General features: G+C 39.7%; 1 protein-coding gene across 6 annotated transcripts in view; it reads right to left on the bottom strand.

Moving 5' to 3' along the window:
* cacna1ea (calcium channel, voltage-dependent, R type, alpha 1E subunit a) overlaps positions 1 to 22,676 on the bottom strand; it is a 108,478-nt gene that overhangs the window by 6,000 nt on the left and 79,802 nt on the right. For 3 of the 6 annotated variants that reach the window (XM_028445243.1, XM_028445247.1, XM_028445249.1), the window contains 28 exons: positions 20,962 to 21,057; positions 20,615 to 20,824; positions 20,376 to 20,488; positions 20,134 to 20,246; positions 19,527 to 19,658; positions 18,944 to 19,013; positions 18,732 to 18,849; positions 17,914 to 17,981; positions 17,405 to 17,496; positions 13,432 to 14,265; positions 12,238 to 12,449; positions 11,758 to 11,869; positions 9,629 to 9,758; positions 9,228 to 9,287; positions 8,868 to 8,974; positions 8,691 to 8,702; positions 8,498 to 8,594; positions 8,029 to 8,189; positions 7,681 to 7,818; positions 7,049 to 7,250; positions 5,953 to 6,117; positions 5,256 to 5,366; positions 5,103 to 5,183; positions 4,837 to 5,022; positions 4,664 to 4,755; positions 2,773 to 2,947; positions 2,564 to 2,691; positions 898 to 994 (listed from right to left, as the gene is read on the bottom strand). In XM_028445243.1, the coding sequence (XP_028301044.1) occupies positions 898 to 994; positions 2,564 to 2,691; positions 2,773 to 2,947; positions 4,664 to 4,755; positions 4,837 to 5,022; positions 5,103 to 5,183; positions 5,256 to 5,366; positions 5,953 to 6,117; positions 7,049 to 7,250; positions 7,681 to 7,818; positions 8,029 to 8,189; positions 8,498 to 8,594; positions 8,691 to 8,702; positions 8,868 to 8,974; positions 9,228 to 9,287; positions 9,629 to 9,758; positions 11,758 to 11,869; positions 12,238 to 12,449; positions 13,432 to 14,265; positions 17,405 to 17,496; positions 17,914 to 17,981; positions 18,732 to 18,849; positions 18,944 to 19,013; positions 19,527 to 19,658; positions 20,134 to 20,246; positions 20,376 to 20,488; positions 20,615 to 20,824; positions 20,962 to 21,057 (4,112 nt within the window). Of the gene's footprint in view, positions 1 to 137; positions 235 to 897; positions 995 to 2,563; positions 2,692 to 2,772; positions 2,948 to 4,663; positions 4,756 to 4,836; positions 5,023 to 5,102; positions 5,184 to 5,255; positions 5,367 to 5,952; positions 6,118 to 7,048; positions 7,251 to 7,680; positions 7,819 to 8,028; positions 8,190 to 8,497; positions 8,595 to 8,690; positions 8,703 to 8,867; positions 8,975 to 9,227; positions 9,288 to 9,628; positions 9,759 to 11,757; positions 11,870 to 12,237; positions 12,450 to 13,431; positions 14,266 to 17,404; positions 17,497 to 17,913; positions 17,982 to 18,731; positions 18,850 to 18,943; positions 19,014 to 19,526; positions 19,659 to 20,133; positions 20,247 to 20,375; positions 20,489 to 20,614; positions 20,825 to 20,961; positions 21,058 to 22,676 lie in introns of all 6 variants that reach the window. The other 3 variants (XM_028445244.1, XM_028445248.1, XM_028445246.1) reach the window with 1 other exon arrangement.

The following is a 22,676-nucleotide window of genomic DNA, read 5'->3' as shown; positions in this document are numbered from 1 at the left end:
ATGGAAAAATCCCTCTGCAAAGCAACATTAACTCAAACAACACAAAACAAAGCCTTACTTTTCCAGTAAATGACACGGAAAACATGGCCTTACACCACCTATCATGTGATTATTCCTGTTTCTGGTGTTCAGTCTACCTTATATGCCACTTTGGGGGGGCATTTCCTGCCCAGGCCTAGAGGTGGCGACATGTTGGTCAACATCTCATACATGTCAGTGTAATGGATGCGACCACTGCCAGGTAGCCATGACGATGAGGATGAAGAGGAGTAAATATTGGAAAAGGGAAAGGATGAGAGGAAGTAAGGGAGGGGGTGGATGCGAGTGTGTTCCAAGAGGAAGAGGAAGGAAGAAAGCACAGGAAGGGGGTAAGGGGTAAAAAAAAAGAACGGAGGAGATACAAGAGAAAGAATTATTTGGAGGCATCACACACAAGGAGAGAGCAAAGGTACTGGCAGTAAAACAGGCAGTTTTCTTTCTATGCAGTTGACGAGGCATAGAAATCTGGGAAGGGAGAAAAGACGAAACGAGATGAGAACAAGAATGACAGCCACACCGGATCTGGTTCAAATATCAAATACTAACAGCATCTGTTAGAGGGGATTACAAACAGATATAAACCAGATCCACAAGGTAGAAAGAAACAGGATCATCTCAAATTAATACATAACTGAATCAAAAGCAATTTTATTCATTCATAAAAATGCTTTGACTTAGCTATGTTTTCTATCAATCGGTAAAAAAAAAAAGGGAGATCCTCTGTAACTTAGTACCAGAGACCTGTGTAGCACACTTTCAGAAGTTCAGGCAGGGACGGAAAGGAGGTAAAGAAGGAAGTCTGAAAGATGCCACATGAAAGAGGCAGAAGAAGGTTTGTTGACACAGGGGGAACCAAACCTTGCACGCCACCCTGTGAGGGCAGTTCTTTCCAAAGCCCAGGGGAGGTGAGATAGTGCGTACAACTTTGTACATCTCCTTATAGTGGATCCTACCACTGGAAAGAACACACATGCCTTTAGTTGTCAATGCAGACGTGTACTGCAGAACACGCAAAGGGTGAATGATGCTCTGAGCTCTCACTCAACACGTAATTAGCTTTTCCACACACCGCTGTATGTTGTGTTTGTGGATATTTTTAGAATTCACAAAATAATTGCAGGTGAGGAGGGAAGCACATATAAGGTTGTAAACATCACAACTTACAGTGCAGAATAATAATATTAATGTGGGAGTTGTCATGCACTGTTTTTTTTTGCTACAGAAAAGAACTTGTGCGACCAAACGTCAAAAGTTATCTGGATATTAACTATATTTGGGAACACGTTACTTGCAGTTTTATACATAAGGCTGACATTACACCATCGTTATCTGTCATTAGCATGAACAATGTGTCACAAAGGCTGTCATTAAGTGTTGTTTGTTAAATTATGACACCTTTGGAGCTATGTTAACATTATTTGGGGTAGTGTGGAGGGATCTAGTGGGGTTAGTAGGGTTAGGGGTTTGGGTAAGGAAGGGTTAGGGTTCACACTTAATGACAACCTTCATGACACCTTATTCATGCTAATGACAAGTGTCATGTCATACTAAGGACAGCGTAACGTCAGCCTTGTGTATAAAACTTGAAGTAAAATGTTACCCTACATTTATATTAAAACTATATTAAACCTGTGATCAAATCATGTGAGCTTCTGTTCTGCATTAAACCGAACATCTGAAATGTAAGAAGCGACTGTTCATAAGCAGGCCTGTGGGAATTATTTGTATGTGAGGAGTGAAAAGTTTACACTTTTAGAAAACATGTCATATAATAAATACACATTTTATCACACAACAACTGAATATAAAAAAATGTCATAAAATGTTGCCATTAGGCTACTGACGTTAATTAATAATGATTCAAATATAATAATAATATAGTTTAAATATTAACCATTAAAATAAACAAGTCAGCTAAAACATTCAGATCTCATGCTTGTCATTGTTTTTCTTTAAATAACAGGATCTAAAATTGCAGTGAGGGTGTGCTCTTTTATGGGCCACACAAGGCAAATCATTAAGTTCTTCTTTGTGGTGAGTTTAGACCTACATAAGATCTTATGATGCATGACATTTCACCAATTCTCAATTTCTACGGAGGTCAAATTGACCCTGCAAATTCAAAGTTATAGTGTCCATCAATTGTATTCTGAATCATCATTAGGTTTCTGCCACAGGGAAATAAATCAGTGTGTAATTATTTTGTAGAATGAATGAATTTGTGAATTTTACCCAAATAAAGTTTGATTGTTGTGTATAAAAAATCACTATACAAATACATTTGCCTTGTATAGCTTATGATTTCCTCTATATTCAGTATGTTTGCGTGGTTAGACTTCTATAAATTCATAGAATAATAATACTTACAGTATAAATTTATATACACATATACATATGTCTGATTGCAACACCTACATCTCTAATGAATTCCTAATAAATAAAAAAAACAATATAAAAAAATGTGTATATGGTCGTTGTTTAGGTAAAATACTAATCTAGAATGATCATTCTTCAAAACACTGACCATGCAGCTCGATCATACTCCCCCCAGATTCGAACAAACTCATCCAGGTGATGTGGACCCAGAATGGATGAGTCCCTGGTCAGATATTCAAAATTATCCATGATCACAGCCACAAACAGATTTAGCATCTGCAGAAAAATAGAGAGAAAGCATAGGCTTCAAAGTGAAGACAAAGAATGACACGAATCAAGCTGTTTTTGGTTTCTTACCAGGAAGGAGCTAAAAAAAATAAAAGAGACAAAATAGAAATAAGCAAAGTCTGAGCCGCAGCCCCCCTCCTGGTCAGTGGACAGAAGTGGTGTAGAAAAGGAGGGGTCCACCTCACACTGCCGACCCCCCAGACATGACAACATGATCTCCTGCCATGACTCCCCTGTAGCACTCCTGAAAACCCACATGATACAGCACAAGAAGGAGAGGTAGCTTAGTATTCTCAGTGCTGTCCAGCTCACAGTTTATTCACACCTGTGTCTACCAACATGAGGGTGTGACAAAAGTATGAAAAAAATGTAACACCACACACAGAAACAGCTTCAAATATACCGAATGTTACAGCAAGCTGTTTACAGCTGTTTGCAGGATCTAGAGGGACGCTCTCAATCAAAGGTTCAAAAACCATGAGTTGGGGCCACGTGATTTGCAAGTAAAAATAACGTATTTTTCTTTATTTTATTTCAATTGGATCTATCTATGCAGCAGAGTGAGCTTTGTGTTCCTTATATGCACTTTGAGCAAACACTTATAGTTCAGATGTTGGTCTGATGATCTATGCCTCCTATATGTGCTAAAGCAGTGATTCTGAACTGGTGGGTCAGGACCCAAAAGTTGGTCACTCGGTGGGTTGCGGACAGCTGATAAAAAACAAGTTCGGATGAACTACGGCCAAATAGCACGTACCACGCTCCAGAGAATTCAGTCAAATGACTCGGTTCCACCGATTAAAAAACGTTCTCAGTGAAGCTCTTGACATCTGCTCATAGAATATCCATGTCAAATTACAGCCCGATTGAATGAGCATTAACGAAGGAGTAGTCACTCTGTGGTGACTACTCTGTGGCACAAACGGAGTAATGGGCTCCATTCATATATTGGTATGTGTCATTGATTCGGTACCACCAACTGTCGCAGTATTTGACTCACAAATAAATGAACTTTAATCGAAATTGCCGAAAAAAGGGGAGTGGGCTCCTCGGGCACCTATAACCGAATTATGTGAGGCATACTCGTAATCTACGTTGAATTACCTTTGAAATCACACAACTAGTTCCCATAAATTTAGAAATGACTGAAAATGTGGGGTGGGCCACCGGGCCCCATTTCAAAAAAAGGGCTCAGAGCGTCTCATCATATTCATTGATAGCGTATTCATACCAAACCGCATTCTGATCTAACAAGAACTAACGGAGGAGTAGTGGTGCCCCAGTGACATGTACGGGGTAATGGGCTCCATTTATATATTGGTATGTGCCAATGATACCGTAACAAAACCGGAATAATATTTGACTCGCAAATAAATGAGAAATCAACTTTTGTTTTTTTTTTTCTCTTTTGGGGACCCTTGGGGCCCCAAAAAAGAAAACAAGCTCAGAGTGTCGATGCGTACACATCCATAGATTATACCTACCAAATTTCATCCCAATCCTTTCTCGAATAACAGAGGAGTTGCAATTTTAACTAGTGTACACAACAACAACAACAACAACAACAACAACAACAACAACAACAACAAAGTGAGTGGCGTTTTGAGTCCGGTAGCCTAATAAATACCTAATGTGTGTCTCTTTTTGGACTCATGTTGAAAGAAACTTATTTTACAGCAATGCTGTGAAATGCATGTTGCACAGGAAAAATACATATATATTTATGCTAAAAATGTTAGCTAATAAAAATAATACATGTGTGTTCTCAACAGCGATTAAAAAAAATAATTCAGCTGGTTGATTTCTAAAAAAATGGGTCACAATTTAATGATCTTGGAAAAATGTGGGTCCCAGGGTGAGACCGGTTGAAAACCCCTGTGCTAAAGGACTTAGTGTAAATGTGAAACAAGTACATTTCCACTTAGTGTTTTGAAATCTGTTCATAAATCAGAGAACGTACCTGAACAACAGCATCAGAGCTCCAGAAAAAGACTTAAAGTTGTTGTGCTGATTAATATGTGTCTCCTCATTGAGCTTGATGTTCCCAAACACCTAATGAACACAGATGAAAACTGTTTGTAAAGATATTGATCGAGCATGCCGAAGCAGACGAGTGATTTAGCTTTATTTCACCTGCATGCCAATAATTGCGTAGATGAAGAAGAGCATGGCGATGAGTAGACAGACGTAGGGCAAAGCCTTGAAGGACTGAACGAAGGTCCACAGAAGGATCCGGATGGTGTAACCCTGTCTCAAGAGTTTGATGAGACGAGCTGCTCTGAACAGCTTCAGGAAACTCATGTTGAACGTCTCCACAGACTGACAAGGAGACAGCGAGAGAGTTGAGCATTGATGTGCAATACCATCTGACTGGCTTTTATGCATTTTTGCACGATTACCTGCAAGTCTACCACGATTTCTGTGATGCTGCCCAAAACGGTGATAAAGTCAAAGATGTTCCACGTGTCTCGAAAGTAGTTCTGTAAAACAGCAGTTACGTTCTACATCTTTTCTAATTAAGTGTCAATTCAGACGTTGCTCTTTGTTCTCACCAAAAAGCCGAAGGCCATGATCTTGAGCACACATTCAACAGAGAAGAGTACAGTGAACGCTGTGTTCAGGTGCTTCAGTACGGCCTCGTACGCTGGTGGGGCAGAATAATACTGGAAAGACAAAGTGACAGGTGTTAAAATGTGAGTTTCAGCTTTATTTTTAAATCACAATCCATTCACTGCAGTTTAACTCCTCTGGACCAGGGACGTCAGCCCTGCATCTTGTAGAGGTTGACAGAAATTTCCTTTCAAGCCATAAATAGTGCCTCTTCCTCTGCACCTTCTGATCTGTTGCACTAAAGAAGAAGTCAATTCTCCAGGGTTGGCCGCCACAGTTAATGAGGTCATGTTAAATAGAAGCGCCTGGACATTTTAGATCAATATGTGATACAAGCTGAGTCACTCTGAGTCTGTCTGAGCCATCGTGGCGAGGGCAGGAAATAAAAAGTGATGAGTGGGAGAGTGGAAAAGAAGAGACAAACAGCAGCAGATCAGAAAGCAAACATCACAGTGTGCTGAGGCTCTGCTGTGGCACCTGCACGTCCCCGCATCACTTTTCCATTGACTCGCACAGACGTGTGGAAAACGGCACATGCTTTTACCGTAAGAGCATAAAAGACGGAGGCAGGGCCAGGAATTTCCTCTCATCTAAGAACACAAAACAAGGACGGTAAACAATGTTTGTCCTCTTCCTCACCTTCATCATCAGCACAATGGTATTGAGAGCGATCATGGCCAGGACGGTGTACTCGAAAGATGGTGATACCACAAAATGCCACATGCGGTACTGGAACGTGTGTCGGTTCTGTGGCATGTATCGGGTCAAAGGCTTGGCACTGATGGCAAAGTCTATGCAGGCCCTCTGAAATACAGAGATGACAAAGCAAGGAGGTATGGCGGGTTTTGTCACGGTGGGTCGTCGACCTGAAGTGGGCCGATCCAGTCCGCTACGTTTTTTTTTTTTGACGGCAAAAACATGGCAAGAAAAGAGTGTAAAGTGACTAAAATGGGCCAAAAGCAGTCAAAAATGCCCAAAAATGCACAAATAAAGAGGAACCAGGCGGTATGTAATGCTAAAGGTAGCTTAAATGGGCAAGGTGTGGCAAATAATAGTAAAAAAGGGCAAAAATGTGAAACAAAAAATGCAAAATGTAGGGTAAAAAGGAAACAAGTGGTATTTATTGAGCAAAAGTTAACTTATTTGGATGAAAAGTGGCCAAGGAAATTAAAGGAAGGACAACAATTAGATAAAATGTCAATTAGAACTTGTAAAAATGGACAAAAAAACAAATAAAGGATATTTATTGCCAAAAGGAGCCAAAATCTTAAAAAAAGGGTCAGAACTTTTTGAAAAGGGGCAACAATGGGACAAAGAAAGTGGCAAAATTCCCAAAGGAAATAGGTAAAAAGGGGGAAATAATAAATTCATATTAAGACATAAAGAGCCACATGTTGCGTATCACTGACTTAATAACGGCTATTTCATACTGTCGCTGATAATGTAGTGGGCTGGTCTGGACACAAAATGCCAGGGCTGGTGTCTCACACCCCTGGTGTGAGACATTGTTATTCATTTCATGTGATCTAAAATAATTCACTGTCATGAAAGCCCTATAAACCAGAAGCCGGTGTAACTCTATTTAGTATACAGTACGTCACCAAGCCTTCAGATCAAAAGATTACTCTGATACTATGACATCTGCTCATCTCGCTTTCATCTAAGCAGACATGTTTTACTTCAGGGATACACAAATAATGCTTTCATTGTCACTTCTTGCATCAGTGTTTGATACCTCGTTCTTTTCCAGGCTGCACTCCTCCATCATCTTATCTCCTTGTTCCTGGAAGGTGATGATGATGAGAGCTACAAAGATGTTGACAAAGAAGAAAGGAAAGACTACAAAGTAGATGACGTAAAAGATGGACATCTCCATCCTGTTGCCCGGACTCGGGCCGCGGTCTTCTTCTGTCACATCGACTGAGTGCTGCAGGACCCTGATGGAGATACGAGACTAACTGTAATAACACCAGAATACACGGCACAAGCATGATTAAGTTGCACAAATATATCTACAACTGGTTTGTAAAGGTTTGAAGCAATGTTTTTAGAGAACTGTGGTATATCTAAATAATCTGCAGCTTCAAGTTCAGCAGTGAACACTTTGGGAGTTTCTTGCTTCACGGTGTAGAAATGAGATGCTAGAAGGGATTTCCAGTACAAAGTCAATAGCATGCCATTGAAATATTTTGAAATGAATGGCACCCATCTTTAAGTTATTAACTTTCATTACATTTCCCTCATGAATGGCCAGATTTGAACATTAGCAAAATAACAAGGCAGATGTTAAAAGGTTATAAGGATCATAAAAAGTAATGAACCATCTAAGAAAGATGGGAGTCGCTCCGTCTGCGGTCGCACACTCACTGTGGCCATCCTTCTCCAGTGGAAACCGTGAAGAGCGTGAGCAGAGCCCAGACAACATTGTCATAGTGAAATTCATGTCTCTTCCAATCTCTTCTCTTCACCTCTTTCTTGTCCTTGCCATAGTCAATGTAGTAACCCCTAAAAGAGAAGCAAATGTATTTGAAAAGTGGAAGCATTCTAAAAAAAAAAAAAGCTTTAACATTCTAAGCAGAAGCTTCAACTTTAGTTTTCTTGAGTTTTTAGAGTTTATGTAAAAATCTTGACAAAAAAAAACATAAGAAAGATTTGATTGAACTTAAATCAGAGGAAATAACTGATAATGGGAAGAAGATAAAAATGAAAGTTTACTGGCAGTCCTTCTCGGTATCTTTTGAACTGTCGGTGCAGTAGAAAAACTTCCCCTTGAAGAGCTGCACAGCAATGACGGCAAAGATGAACATGAAGAGCTTGTAGACTATTAAGATGTTGAAGACGTTCTTCAAGGACGTCACGACACAATCAAAAACTGCCTGAGGACGAAACGGAAGGACGAGAGGAAGACCTAGATTTAAGTAACACTCTTTGTAGCTAGATAGACATAAATCAACCACAACAATGGATTGACTTTCAGTGTATGGATCGTTTTTTAATACATGTATTCAAGGTCAGTAAGCTTGTATGTACTGTATTGTATGTACTATTATCTTTGGCCTGAGATAGATACATCATTTATTATTGATAAATGTTGACAGAAGCCATTTTTCAGCTGTTAACATTAACATATTGATAAGAAATGAAGGAAAGCCAATCAGATTATCAAAAACAGATCAAACCTCACCTTGAGTTTGGGAAGCCTCTTAATGGTTTTAAGTGGTCTGAGGACTCGCAGCACCCTCAGTGATTTGATGGTCTTAATGTCTCGTCCCTTGTTGTTTCTATTGGTGGGATATTTTTCACATTCTTTACCACATGTATATCCATTTTGTACACAGAAGCTTGTAATAGCTTTAAAAAAAAAAGAGGATATTTACCCAATCACATTGCTGCTAGTCAACCATCGAATGCACCATCCACAAACAAACAAACACATGGCAAGAGGGAGACAGTCAGCAATTGTTATTAGATATCACAAATAAGATGATACACACACACAATAAAGGTATTGGCTATGGTCATGCTAAAATGTAAAAAAAATGTCCATGACTGACGTAAGAGCGAAGGCCACCAATGCTCCCACCACCACAATGAAGTCAAGGATGTTCCACAAGTCTCTGAAGTAGGAGCCGTCATGGAGGATCAAGCCTTGGTCAATCATCTGAAATCAACGCAGAGCCGTGCAGTAAAGTGCAGTGAGCTAAAGTTAGCAAAATGGATTAGAATCAGTTCTAACTGAGATGATTGCAGCTCCAAAGCTGTGCATAAACATGAATGACTCGTTGATTTGTTTTCAAAGCATTCGTCTGAATGTTTTCACAAATTTACGATTAAAAGGACTTACGCATGCATCTACTCTTTCATTTTCTATAATTAATGTTCATTATGTACTCAACACCCACAAAACCACTCACCTTTATTATCATTTCAAAGGTGAAGACTCCGGTAAAAACATAATCGAAATATCGCAGAATCTGAAAAGTCCGTGAAAGCAGATGACATGAAGAACAGAGAAATCAAGCATAGTTTTATAACCTCTGAGGTTTAGTTTAGTCTTTTTATTATGTGCAGGCATTCAGCCTGCCTTTTTATAGGAAAGAATTACTTAAATGATGGCATTGGATTGCAAGCAGCACAAGCGTTTCTCAGACTTAAAGAGATTTACTCGCCCCATGGAGAGGCATTAGTGACCTGCTGCAAATCAGTTATAGACGTCTTAATGGTGTATTTATCCATTTAAAAAATAATGGTATTGAGCATCTTTTCATTGCCCTAAAGGACACAAATGTATCATAACACCAACATGATCACAGACCTTATTCCACTCAGAGGAGGTTGCTACTGGGTCCTCAGCAGCCAGAGCGATACTGCTGGCCACGATGACCAGCAGGATGGACATTTCAAAATACCTGAGGTTCACCACATAGTGACACACTCGACGCAGCCTGAAGCAGATCAGTAAAAAGACACCGTCATGATACAAGTGATCAAGAGGGGATAAGCATGTTACGAATCACATCATAGATAGAAAGGATTAGTTTGACATTTTGAAAGTGAGATCTTTCTTCATTCTTGACATTTTCAGAGATTGTGAGCTGATCAAAATACCACCCTCTCATACAGGAGTGGTATACAATCTATAAACGCTGGTCTTGTTAAAACTGTTTGCACACCGAACACTAAGAAAGATATGTTGGGGCTTTACTGGGTCAGATTTTCTCACAAGCTGTGGAATAGATAAATGGTAACATGTTAAAGATAATCCAAGTAATGGTTTTGTGATTTTTACCTCCACCAAAGACGTCATATTTTCCACCTGCGTTTATTACTTTCGAAAACGGTTTTTCGAAAGTATATTGGTCGTCATGTTTGTTTGTTTGTATGTGTGTCTGTTTGTGTACTTGATAGTGTCCTACATTTTTGACGAATCCACTACAATATTTTCCTGTTAATTGGTTTTTGGGCACAGATGAGACCATTCAATTTTGGTGAAGGTAGGTTGAAAATCAAGGTCACAAAAAATATCAAAAATTGCAAAATTCCCTTCCCTTCATCTTTAGCATGGGGAAAAATGTCTAAAACTCATATCTACGTCAGATCTTCATCAATTCGTTCAAGATTTTGCAGGTTGATGTAAGGCTATGACATGCAACGTCTGACCAAACATGATCCGGATCAGATCCAGATTGCTGACTCAGTGATTTTTGGAAATTAACATTGGAAAGCCCATTTACGACTTTCAAAAATTCCAATACAGTTTAAATAATTGATTTCATTCAAATTTGGTGGATTGATGTCGGCTTGTGACCTCTATCAAAACGTCGAGTTCCGTACGGATCCAATCCAGAAAGTGGATTTGGCAGCAGGTTGAAGTTTGTAGATATCGCCAGTATATCTTCTTTCCACTAAAGTCTATCACGAGATACAGTTTGGTCAAGATCTGGATCCTGATCCAGGTTTGAGAGTTATGTTGAATGTCCACCATCTTTGAAAGTAATTTCGACTGTCGTTAGTGGATTTTTTTGCATGTCTAATCTGGTTTGAGAAGAGTTCCGACATTAACCTACAACGAAAGTTCAAGAGTTTGTCATGAGATCTGCAGTTTTTGACACATGCAAAAGTGGGCGTTTTCTAAAGTCTGCTCTGAACGAGTGCTTTCATTTATTTGTTTGTTAGTTAGCAGGATTACGTCAAAAGTCCTGAACGGATTTTTAATCAAAGGTACATCTAACAGCATGGAAGATTCCATTAAATTTTTGCAGAGATCCGGACCAATATGCTGAATCTGGATCAGTTTTTAAAATGGAAAAATCCCTGTCTGTCAAAATTGGCGAAATTTTCAAAAATCATATCTCGATTCATAATTGACTTATCTTTATGAAATTGTGACTCAGTTATGTTGTGTTGGTTCAAAATTACCTCAAGTTTCATCTGGATAAGGTCCAGATCGTACATTTCATTGCAATTTTTCAAAAATGGGGGTGCACATGCATTTGGACCTATAATTGACGGTATTAATGGGGATAGAAATTTCTTTGAGGCCTTTGAAGTGTGAATGATCATGGAACCATGATCAGGATCAATGATCCAGATAACTGCCAATATCTGGTAAAGAGGATATTTGGAGGTTGGAGGAGGTTTGCGCTGAGCGCTCTTGTTTTTTATGTCCTTGGTTGTTTCCCGTAATTCCTTGTCCTGTCAGTCAATCTTGTGAAAAAACTGTGTTTATCTGAGAAGTGGTTTGGTTTTAAACAAATAAATCTGGCCTGCTCAGCAATCTCTCTGCCTCGTTTCTGCCTCTGAGTCCTAACCTTCGTCACAAACCCACAGCCCTGCAACACTCTTTAAATGTTGATTAAACATGTTGTTCTCTGAGCCTGTATTTTGCTTCTAATAGTATGATCCCTTGTCTGTGTCTCTGCGGAACTTTGAGTAGCTACTCACGGGTTGTCTGGTTTGAAGATGAACATGCTGTCTGGGATTACAGTGTTGACAGCTTTAGCCTCTTCTGCTTCTTCCTTATCTGTGCTACAAGCGTCTTGGTCCTTATGGCAGACTACGGAAGAGTGAAAGAAATTAGAGTCTCATCACACAGTTCTAGCTCGAGTGTGACGCTCATGAAGTCAACGTTAAAAAATCATTTCCCAGACTGAGATGTGTTGGAGTCTGGCAGCTTGAAATAAATGAAGTGTGAATACAGTCTCCGGTAATGATTCACCATTTCTTAAAACTATTCGAACAGGAGGCTAAAATCATGAGTGGGAATGATGTTTAGAATAAAGCATGACACTTCCAGAAAAGAAGGTGGATAAGAATACATTATTACTCTGCTGTTTGCCATTCAAAGACATACAGTAACTAGTGAGAGTTCAAAACATGAAGCACACACAATATTTCTAATCCATAAAGGCAGTTTAGGATCACCTGTGATTGAAGAAAGCTCTAGAGACGGCTGTATGTTAGACATCTCGATGATCACACTGGAGCTGAGCTGATTTTTCTCTGGCTCGTTCTCTGAGATGGTGGCGACAGATGACCTGCAAACCTGCAGAGGCCCTTCCTCCTCAAGACACTTTCCATCAGTGTATCCTTGGTCTGTTTGTTTACACGCTTTACTTTTTTCCCCTTCAGCCTGTCTGTGGGAGCACAGCAACACGGATAAATTATTACAATTATGTGGCTGGTGGGAGAACCTGCTCACTGCAAAAACACAACAAAAATATGAACATTCTTTGAGTGCAAAATCTGCATTAAAATCATTGTCTGGCAGATAGCTTACGATGCAGCATAACTACCCTGTCTTCTAGCTTCTAGTTGGCTTGAGTGGTTATTCATTCACCTGATCATGTTCTTACCCAACCCATTACTTTGTTGAAGTAACCAAAAGGGAATGAGAATGGTTGGAGACAAAAAGAAGTGTAGGGATTTTGTAAATTGGTTGAATTTTTAAACAATCTCAGTTTACAGCCTACACTGAAAAAAGAAAATAGTTTGACTAACACCTAAATGATTCAAATTAAGTTAATATATTAGATGAACTCAATTTAAGTCACACTGACTTAATTATTCAATTGTTATCAAATTATTGTTTTGCATTAGTCCAATTATAATGACTTATAATGTCCAACTTGAAGACAAGTCAACTTTAAACAAACTTAAAATTTTCAGTTATTCCAACTCAAATCATTTGTATAACTCAAAAGTAAAATACTGCTCCTTCCTACCTGATAACATCTTTTCATTTATTTTCCTTTATGCCCCCTTGAGGCTGCAGCACAAGTTTGGGGTAAAGGGCCTTGCTCAAGGGTCCATCACTATGACCCACGGTGGGACTCTTGTTACAAATCCACTTGCATAACCATGAGGCCACCACTCCGCTTACATAAATCATTGTTTAATGAAAATTGTTTTTGTAGTTACGAAATTGAAATTTGGTTGTAGGTTAACAGAAGATAAAAAAAAATACACAAAATTAGATCTTTTTTTTTTTCCTAGAAAAATTCTAAAGAAGGTGGAAGTGTCATGTTGTCAGACACACAGAATCACAAGAAACCTTGTTGATTCAGGTTCACAATTTTTAGAGTGCACAGCTGCTACTCTTCTGTGGGTCATTCTCACCTGCTCTCTTTGTGTTTAGACTCCTCTTCATTGTTGATTTCAGTGTCTGTGTTCTGCTCCTCCACTTTACCAGATACCTTATTTTCTCCAGTGTCGCTCTGATAGTCACAGAGATGAAGTGCTTTCCTTCCCCTTACTGCATGATGATTTCTCACCTCCAAAGACAGTGAGTCCATGTTTTCTGGAGGCCTGAACTTCTTCACGGGCCTGTGCTGACGTTCACCGTTTAACCTGGGGCTCCGGCGTTCACTGCTGGTTTTGTGACTCTGATTCACACTCAGTTTGTCACTCTCAGGTATGGACTCAGACTTAGGAGGCTCAGGTACTGTCATAGAGTCTGGGGTGGGTGCGTTTGTAGAATCCACCAACTCTGGCACTAGCACTGACATCGGGGGCTCAGGCATGTCATCAGTAATAGAAGCATCCAGAGGACAGTCCACTGACATGGAGGAGCCTGAGGCCTGTTTCTGGCCTGGGCTCCCTGACTGTGTGTGCTGCATGACTTTACGGTGCAGTGACAGGGGATGTGATTGGTGGGCCTGCGCCAAGCTGGGGGGGCCGTCTTTCTCCTCGTTGGGGTTGCTGTACAGGATTTCTCGACTGGACATCTGACGGTGTCTCCGCAGCTGACTGGTCCTCTGTTCCCACACCGACATGGTCATCCTCTTTCGTCTTTCTCTCCTGGACATGAAAGAGTTAGAGGAGTTGAGAGGCGGGGGTGGGCGGCCCTCCCTGATGCTGCCCTGGGCTTCCTCCAGGGAGCAGGAGTAGGTGGGCCGGCTGCGGTGAATGGCTCTTTTCCTGTACAGGTAAGGCCGCCTTCTCCGGCTCCCCCTGCAAAACGAGGCAAAACAAGACAAATTTTCAGCATTTAACAGTGTACGAATACCTACTATCTGCTATGCCTTCTTTTCCAAATGTTTTAACTTTTTTCTAAACACATTTTGGGTCTTCTGATGTAAAGTAGTTCTAAGGAGAAAATGCAGTATTTTCTGATCAAGTAGGATGTATATAAAAATTGATGAACCAGAGTGATTGTTGTCCTTAAATTTCAAATGAAATGAACATTAGCATATCAAATGCGAACCACAAAATGGATGCATGACAAAAAAAGTGATTTAGCTGAATGTTCAAGCACTTTACCAGCAACAAAGAGCAATACACTGGATCAAGGACAATGTTTCATAGAAGACTAATCAATCCAAGATCTGTTTTAGGGCCTCAACAACTTAAATGCAAGATGCAAAATGAATTCAGTGGGACAGATCTGAAAGATGGGCACTTAAAAGATTTGAGAGGTATAGGCTGCAAAGTATGAAGAGAATGAAAGTGAAACACTGAGCCAGTGAAGAAAAATCAGACGTGGAAGTGGGATAGTCAGAGAGCTGAACGGACAACGTTACTTACTGGAGCGTGGACTCTTGTGTGGTCCGTGTTATCAATGAGCGATTGGTTAAAAACAAGACATTAGTGCTTTTGGAAACAGAGACAAAACAGGCCTGGAGACACACTGCAAAGTGACACTACACTGGATGCTCAAACAGCCATGAATAGATGATAGCTTTGCTGGATTGGTTGTCCTTTTTTTGGATTAAATAACAAACATTAAATATTTATCAATAATTTCAGCAATGTCACTGAGCACGTGATATTTTTCTGTGTACACAGTAACAGGATAAACGTCAAGGCTTTAATTAACAACAGCAGTATTACTCTGATGTGTGCCTCCAATTATGGCCAAGCAGCACATTGACAAACATGATGGTTGGAGTTAGAAAAACATTCATAATAACATCAACAGTAAAGTGCAACATTGATAAAAAGAGCTCTAAGGTAGGTTGGGATGTTAGACAGTCAGAGTGTGCAGACAGGTAGAAAACACAGAAATGGAGTCAGTTAGAAAATGCAGGTAAAGAAAACATTTTCAGATTCCCTTGAGAAACAAAAGCAGCACATTGGGATGCAGCTCTGAACACCACGGTCACTTCAGAGCACTCACATTAGCATTTTTCAGGGCATGCTATAGCCAACCCAAACAAAGAAATTCAAGTAACGGGCTTCCAAATGTTCAGGATTTTGAAGGCGTTGTGTGTGGTGAGCGTGGGAATCCTTATGTTTTATGTAAGAAGCATTCTATCTGCGTGGGATTTTGTTTTTTCTTAATGGATCATGCAGATCAAACACATGCGCCTGTAAGAAATTACAATCATGCGTCATTTTACAAAGACTTCTCTAAAAAAAATAAATCCACCTATGGAAGTTTCAGAGAGACAAAGCTAACACAAGAAATGAGACTAGGAATCAGGTGTTTTAAGGGTAGGGCAGCTGTCGACTCCCAATTTAGTTTATTAAATTAATTTACTAAAACCGAGATACTCAACATGTGGCTCTTTATGTCTTCATTTTATTTATTATTCCCCCAGAAAACGTTAAAAGCGGGAACACTTTTAACCCCTTTTTACCTTTTTCTTTGGTCATTTTGCAACTACCGTGTCCCATTTTTGCCCCTGTTCCCAAAAAATGTTTGGAAGATTTTTTTCAGATTTTAGCTTCCGTCTGCCAATAAATAACGCTCGTTCCTAATTTTTGTCCATTTTTGCAAGTTCTTTTTGACACTTTTATCCAATTTTTGTAGTTTCTTTACTATTTTTTTGCCACTTTTCATTCAAAAAAGCTATACCTATTGCCTAATAAATAACACTTCTTTTCCTCCCTACATTTTGCCTTTTTTAGTTCCACATTTTTGCACTTTTTCCACTATTGTTTGCCACATTTTGCTCATTTAAGCTACCTTTTGCTATTACATATCACCTTTCCTCTTTTTTGTCGATTACTTTGGCCATTCTTGACTGCTTTTGGTCACTTTTCACTCTTTTCTTGTCACATTTTTGCCACTTTTGGACCATTTTTGACACCTTCACTCATTTTTTGTCACTTTACTTACACTTTCCTCATCACTGTTAACTCTTTGTTTACCTTCTCGAAATGACGTCTTCATCAAATATCTGGCTGTGATTGGCTTGATCACCATTTAATCAATCGAACTGGACATTTTCAACAATGAATCCCTCTGTAAAAATTGAGGGGGATGAATTTTTGTTTTTATGAATGATGGATGCGGATGTCGCATCCCCGCATCCATCACGGGTGAGACGTGCCTGCTCGGAATATTTCAGAGTCGTTCTCTCTGAAGTTAGATGCCAGTTTAAATGACCATGTTGTGTTTGAGTTTTGTCTTTAGGCTCTAATTTGAGTCTGACTAATGGTGGGTATTTATTAAAAATAATTAACAGTAATTATTTAATTGAGTGGTTTCCAAGAACGAGGATGAAGGCTATGAAATGAGCAAATATGAAAAAAAAAGAATATTGTAAAACTGCTCCCTACTGTTGTCTTCATGCCCATGCAACAAACTGCCTGTGTCTCATAACACAGCGTGCATACAGAGTAACATATGCCCACTCCTGTGCATGCACGTGCACTTCCATCACTACTGACAATGTAATGTGCAATCAGTTCCTGGGAAATACACCATCTATTTTGCAAGCAGCAACCCTGTTTGTTAAAAAGACAAGGTTATGTTACTTTGTGTGTCATAGTAAAAACATTATTTTACTCAGTTTTTAATTAGACACAGGCCCTTTCTCCATAACAACAAACTGGGAACCTCCTAGCTGCAGTAGGAACCAGTAACCATAATGACATGGACTTTAATTTGGAGCAATTACACAAAGCCACTAAGGAGCATACTGTACATGTGCTACAGATAACAACTTATACATCAGCAGCCAATAAAGCTCTGAATAATACCCTCATCTTTTGATTATGACTGTCCTACATTCTGTAGCTTCTTTTATAATCCAGAGTGATCAAATAATCATTAAATTGACGTTACTCTGCAGCGTGGAAAGAAGTACACACTCCCGCCCGATGGAATGGTGAGAGAGAGAGCAAGGGATCATAGTGCACTTACTCTGAGGACATGAAGGACGACAACGGACCCACTTCCTTTGCCTTCTGGAGTGCATGCTTCTGGTTAAACGCTGCCTCTGCTTCCTCTTCATCCTGATCAAAAGAAGAGATATGCAAGCGGATCATCTGTGACATCTGATAAAACTAAATAATTCAACGCATGGTGCGGAAAAAAAGGATAGAGAAGCTCTGGGTATCGTGGAGACAACCCTCAGGCATGATTTTGATTCACTGCCCTGTTTAATCACGAAGGAAAAAATAGCTCTATTTAAAAAAAAAAAAAAAAAAAAAAAAAACCTTCATAAGGTATCTGTTCAACAACTTTGACTCTATTAAAAACTGCCAATTTTTTTGAGGATTTTAATGTAATTTAATAACAAAAACAAAATGTCCCTAATGCTCCATGGGAATTCATGTAATACAACATTTTTTTTTCTTTTATCTACAACCTTTACTTACATTTAGCATTAAGAAACAGTAGAACTAAACTATCCTTCAGTGATTAGTTACCTTGGTAAGTTCCTGTGCATTGGCGAGGTTATCCACAGCAATGGCCAAGAAGACGTTCAGTAGTGTATCTGTTCATATAGAGTTAAAGACATCATGCCGAGTTTTGAACCATAACTGTGAAGAATTCTAAAAAAAATGCCACCCTCACCTGTCATTTCTGTCATTATCAAAGCACACTATATGACCCTGTCTGCATAGATGAGCCTTTGTTGGTGTTAGATCTAACTAGTTTCTTGCAGCATAAATAAGTTGCACTGTGTGAGCAGCAGTTTCACAGATCCCACCAATGAACAACATCACTATTGGTTCAGACATTTGGTCAATTTTGTATTGGAGACTTGGCTTCTTCTCATCCATAATGATTCTTACTCTCTGAAACAGATTTTGCTTTTGTAACCTTAATGACAGCAACTGATCCTTTTCCCATTGTGCAACCAATAAAGAACTATCTTATTTTATCTTATCTTGCCTTAGCACTTGTTTCAATAATAACAGATTGCAGCGGTTTTATTTAAAACATGTTTGCCATGACAGAGAACAAGCATCGGTGGATAAGAAAAGGACACCAAACGGATAAAGAACTCATGCTCTGATTATCCTATGTGAAATCAAACCATTAAATATTCTTTTTTTTTAGAACATGTAATAAAAAAAGGAAGAAGTGATACAACCTCATCAATCATCACAGTAAACACAGCCTGTCACCCCATACACACACACACACAAGCACAAAGAATAGTCTACATTGCCTCCTGCAGCTCATAACTGCTGTAATCAAAGCTTCAGTTTCTCCCACACCGATGGGTAAAGATGGATACAGTTTCCAAAGAGAGTCAGAACGATAAAGTAGACTGAGGACCACATGCCAGACTTCACTCCTCCCTGTGAGCGAATACCGTTGTACATCACCTCGTTCCAGTCCTCTCCAGTAAGAATCTGAACAAAATGTCAAACACACTGATGAAATTCTCTCCTGTTAAATCAAGGTGTGAAATTCTAAGGAAACCAATACTTTGGTGTATTTTCAGACCTGAAAGACGGTCATGATAGCAGCAGGAAAGGTGTCAAAGTTTGTCGGTGTGTGGTCTTCAAAGATAAACCTGTGAAACAGGACATTAGGTGTGGATTATTTTCAGTTTGTTTTCCTGAAAAACAACTCTGTGATAGCCGGGCATCTAGTTAGCGAGCAGCTGACAGATGCAGTAAGATAGTTTTTCTCTGCGTTGGGCTCTTTATTATAAAATTAGTTTAACAAAAGGCCACAAATGGGAACCTCAGAAAGCTTTTACTAGGCAGAGAGCGAGCAAGGAAACACACTTTGAATCAGAGGAGATACTGAGCCACAGTAGCTGTGTCTGACACTGAGTGTACCATAATCTCTTCATAAAAAGGACAACAGCAAATAAGCCAAAGGATAATCTATTATTCTCTAAACTGTGTTAATTCAATAAGGAGCCATCCACAGAATTATTAAGGCTCAGGATAAACTCACTGTTTGCTTGTGGCTTTGCTATTTGATTCATTTGTTGACTTGTGACTAACAATGCATCAATAAAAAACATGTCACACATTCCATTTGAATTTAAATATGACTTTATGATGGTCATTGCTACCTGCCACCAAACAGCTGCATGCCAAGGAGGGCAAAGACAACTATGAAGAGGAAGAGTAGGAAGATCAGGGAGATGATGGACTTCATGGAGTTCATCAGAGAGATGACCAGGTTCCTCAGCGATGCCCAGTATCTGCATCAGTCACCAAAACAAACATTAGTGCGAAAACAGAGGATTTAAGAAGCCCTTTTAGAGACTTATATTGACTGCCTTACGCAACCGTTAAATGAGAAAAGATTTCATAAATCAAATAATGTTTGGAAAGTGATAAATATCAGTGTGTGATGAGCAGGTTATTATCACGTGAATATGTACGCTCCAGGCTAATTTGGCTGTAAATCGACACCTGCTGACTGCAATAAAACCAAGGCTGCCTGTGAAGTCGCACAGAAGGAATAACAACAGGTTTAATGATGATAATAATGTCAAGACTTATGCTGCCTATAAAAATAATGCATGAAGTCTTACTCCTCATTTCATAAAATTCATATTAGGTTATTGGGCTGTGTGGATTTAATGCTTGAGGACAGTCTTCTCTCAGTCTCACTATTCAAGATGGGATTTTGGAAACATGCGGCGTATTGTGAGGGAAAGCTGTGTAACCAACTTAGTTATCTTGAAGATCCTCAGTAGACGCAGCGCACGCAGGACACTAATGCCAAAAGAAGTGCCAGGCCTGAAGAAACCCCAAAGCACTTCAAAGATGCTGCCAACGATTACCTGAAGAGATTAAAACAACAATAAAGGCACTCAGCAGGGATTTATAGGTCAGCCAGAAACTGAGATAGATCCATTACTGCCACATAAAACCAATATTTGGAAGGAAAGAGAGGGGTACTAAGATCTTACACTACAGTCAAAGCAGTTGAAGGAGGAGTGGAAGTAGAGTCTTGGACCCAAACTGTACATCTTCAGAAACATCTCAGTCAGAAAGAGAACGAGAAACAGAAACTCTGCATAGTCTGAAACAACAACAACAGCAACAACAACATGCAGTTATTTTTTGAAAGCTATAGATTTACATTACAAGCTGCATATTATTAATGGTTTCAATATATATGAGTGTGATGTTTTTGGCTGTGACTCACAAAGGAATGTGGACAGCCAGAGTGGCTGGTTGTGGTGAACTATTGCAACACAAATTGTGTTGAGAGCCACCAGACCAAGAACTGTCCAGTAGAACGTGTGCGTCTTCACTATACGCCGGATGGAGATACGCAGGAGACGCTCTTTACGGCGGAAATATGCAGTGGGACCTCTCTTGGCGCTCCTGATGCTGGATCTCGCCATGGGGATGCCTATGAAAAACAGAGCATCTACACTTTGACAAGTTTGACAAGTTTCTACTCTTAATCGTGAAGAGATCTGATAGCAGTTCATTGTTTACAACATGTTTTAAATTCTACTTTAAGGAAATACTATTCCGTCCACTCACCCACAGACGAGATGTCCCCGTATTGATCTTCTACCGACTGCCCTTGGCCCACCACATCCATGCCTCTCCTCTTGATGGTGGTGGCTCGTTTCAGCACTGCAGAAAGAAGACATTAATACGGTGGCTGGGAAGTGTCAGGTGAATGCATTTACAGAAACGAACACAAATGCAAACAGGTCACAACACGAATGCAAACAGGTCACAACACGAATGCAAACCGGCCACAACGGAAGTGTTTCCGACAGACCGGTATTACAGTCGGACAGTCGGACGGGTATTATGATATGATAGCCTGATATATATAAGAGTATCCTAATCAACTTTCACTTACTTTGATATGCGTTTCGATGTCTTCTTCTTGTTCTTCTGTGTTCTGGTGGGTTAAAAACATCCGCCAGAAACGTGTCCGTCTGTAGTACCGGTCCGTCGGAAACACTTCCGTTGTAGCCATTTTGCATTCGTGTTGTGACCTTTTTGCATTTGTGTTCATTTCTTTAAATGCATTCACCTGACACTTCCCGGCCACCGGGTTTCCGCAACGGAAGTGTTTCCGACGGACCGGTAATACAGTTGGACACATTTCTGGCGGATGTTTTTAACCCACCAGAACAGTTAAGAACAAGAAGAAGACATCGAAACGCGTATGAAAGTAAGTGAAGGTTGATTAGGATACTCTTATATTTTTCTTATCAGGCTATCATATCATAATACCCGTCCGACTGTAATACCGGTCCGTCGGAAACACTTCCGTTGTGACCGGTTTGCATTCGTGTTGTGACCTGTTTGCATTTGTGTTCGTTTCTGTAAATGCATTCACCTGACACTTCCCAGCCACCGTACATTAAACATTAAAAAATGACATCCCAGAATGAGCTGGAAACTACACTTTGGGCAGTGACACGTGGAGAAGTTTTGGGCAATGTCACACATTTCCATGACATCAAAATGATTTCCTGTTTTTTTGTTGTTGTTGTTGTTGTTATTGATTATCTTTAAACATGGCCCCAAACTGCTTTAGTTGTCAGCCACCTTAACATATAACTATTTTCAAAAGGATCTCTTAAGCATTAAACAGCTGTTCAATTTAAATATGAAATGCAAACAATAAATGAGGAGCATGAGAGAAAATCAAAGCGTGGTTTCTCTGCTCAAAAAGCTAGAGTTTGTAAAAATGGTGCTTGAAGTAACGAAAGCAGGAAGAGAGAAAAATGACGAGAATGGTGAAGTGAGCAAATGAAATAGGAATGGTGAAATGAGCTAAAAAAATGAATGCTAACAATTTGACGTTATCTCATAATCCTCAGCCCAGCAAACCATGCTCCCATCCATGCATTTCTCTTCATCAAACCCTGTTCCAGACGTAGCGTGCAGTGCACACAACACATGCCGTGATGTGAGCGTGATGAGTGCATTTTGACCTTGTCGCTGACTGACAGGTTTATCACTATACCTTTTATCCCCTCACCCTCCCCACTCACACCTTCCTCCAACCATGTGAATTCTGAATCTACCTGTGGTCAATATTTACTTGTGGATGTTTTAATAAGCTGCTGATCAGTCTTCTCTTTCACATATGGACACACTCCTTTTTGAAACCAGTGGTTGCTAAGGAAACAACAGTTCCCCACCTTCCTGTATTAATCTGAGCTTCTGCATGGATTTCCATTGAAACCCTTCGTAGCTGACGCCCATTTGTTATAGACTTTGCAATTCAA

Source organism: Gouania willdenowi, chromosome 4 (genome assembly GCF_900634775.1).
Source record: "Gouania willdenowi chromosome 4, fGouWil2.1, whole genome shotgun sequence".
Classification (NCBI taxonomy): domain Eukaryota; kingdom Metazoa; phylum Chordata; class Actinopteri; order Blenniiformes; family Gobiesocidae; genus Gouania; species Gouania willdenowi.
Note: the sequence above shows the minus strand (reverse complement) of the source record. Positions and strands in the feature narration are given on the sequence as shown.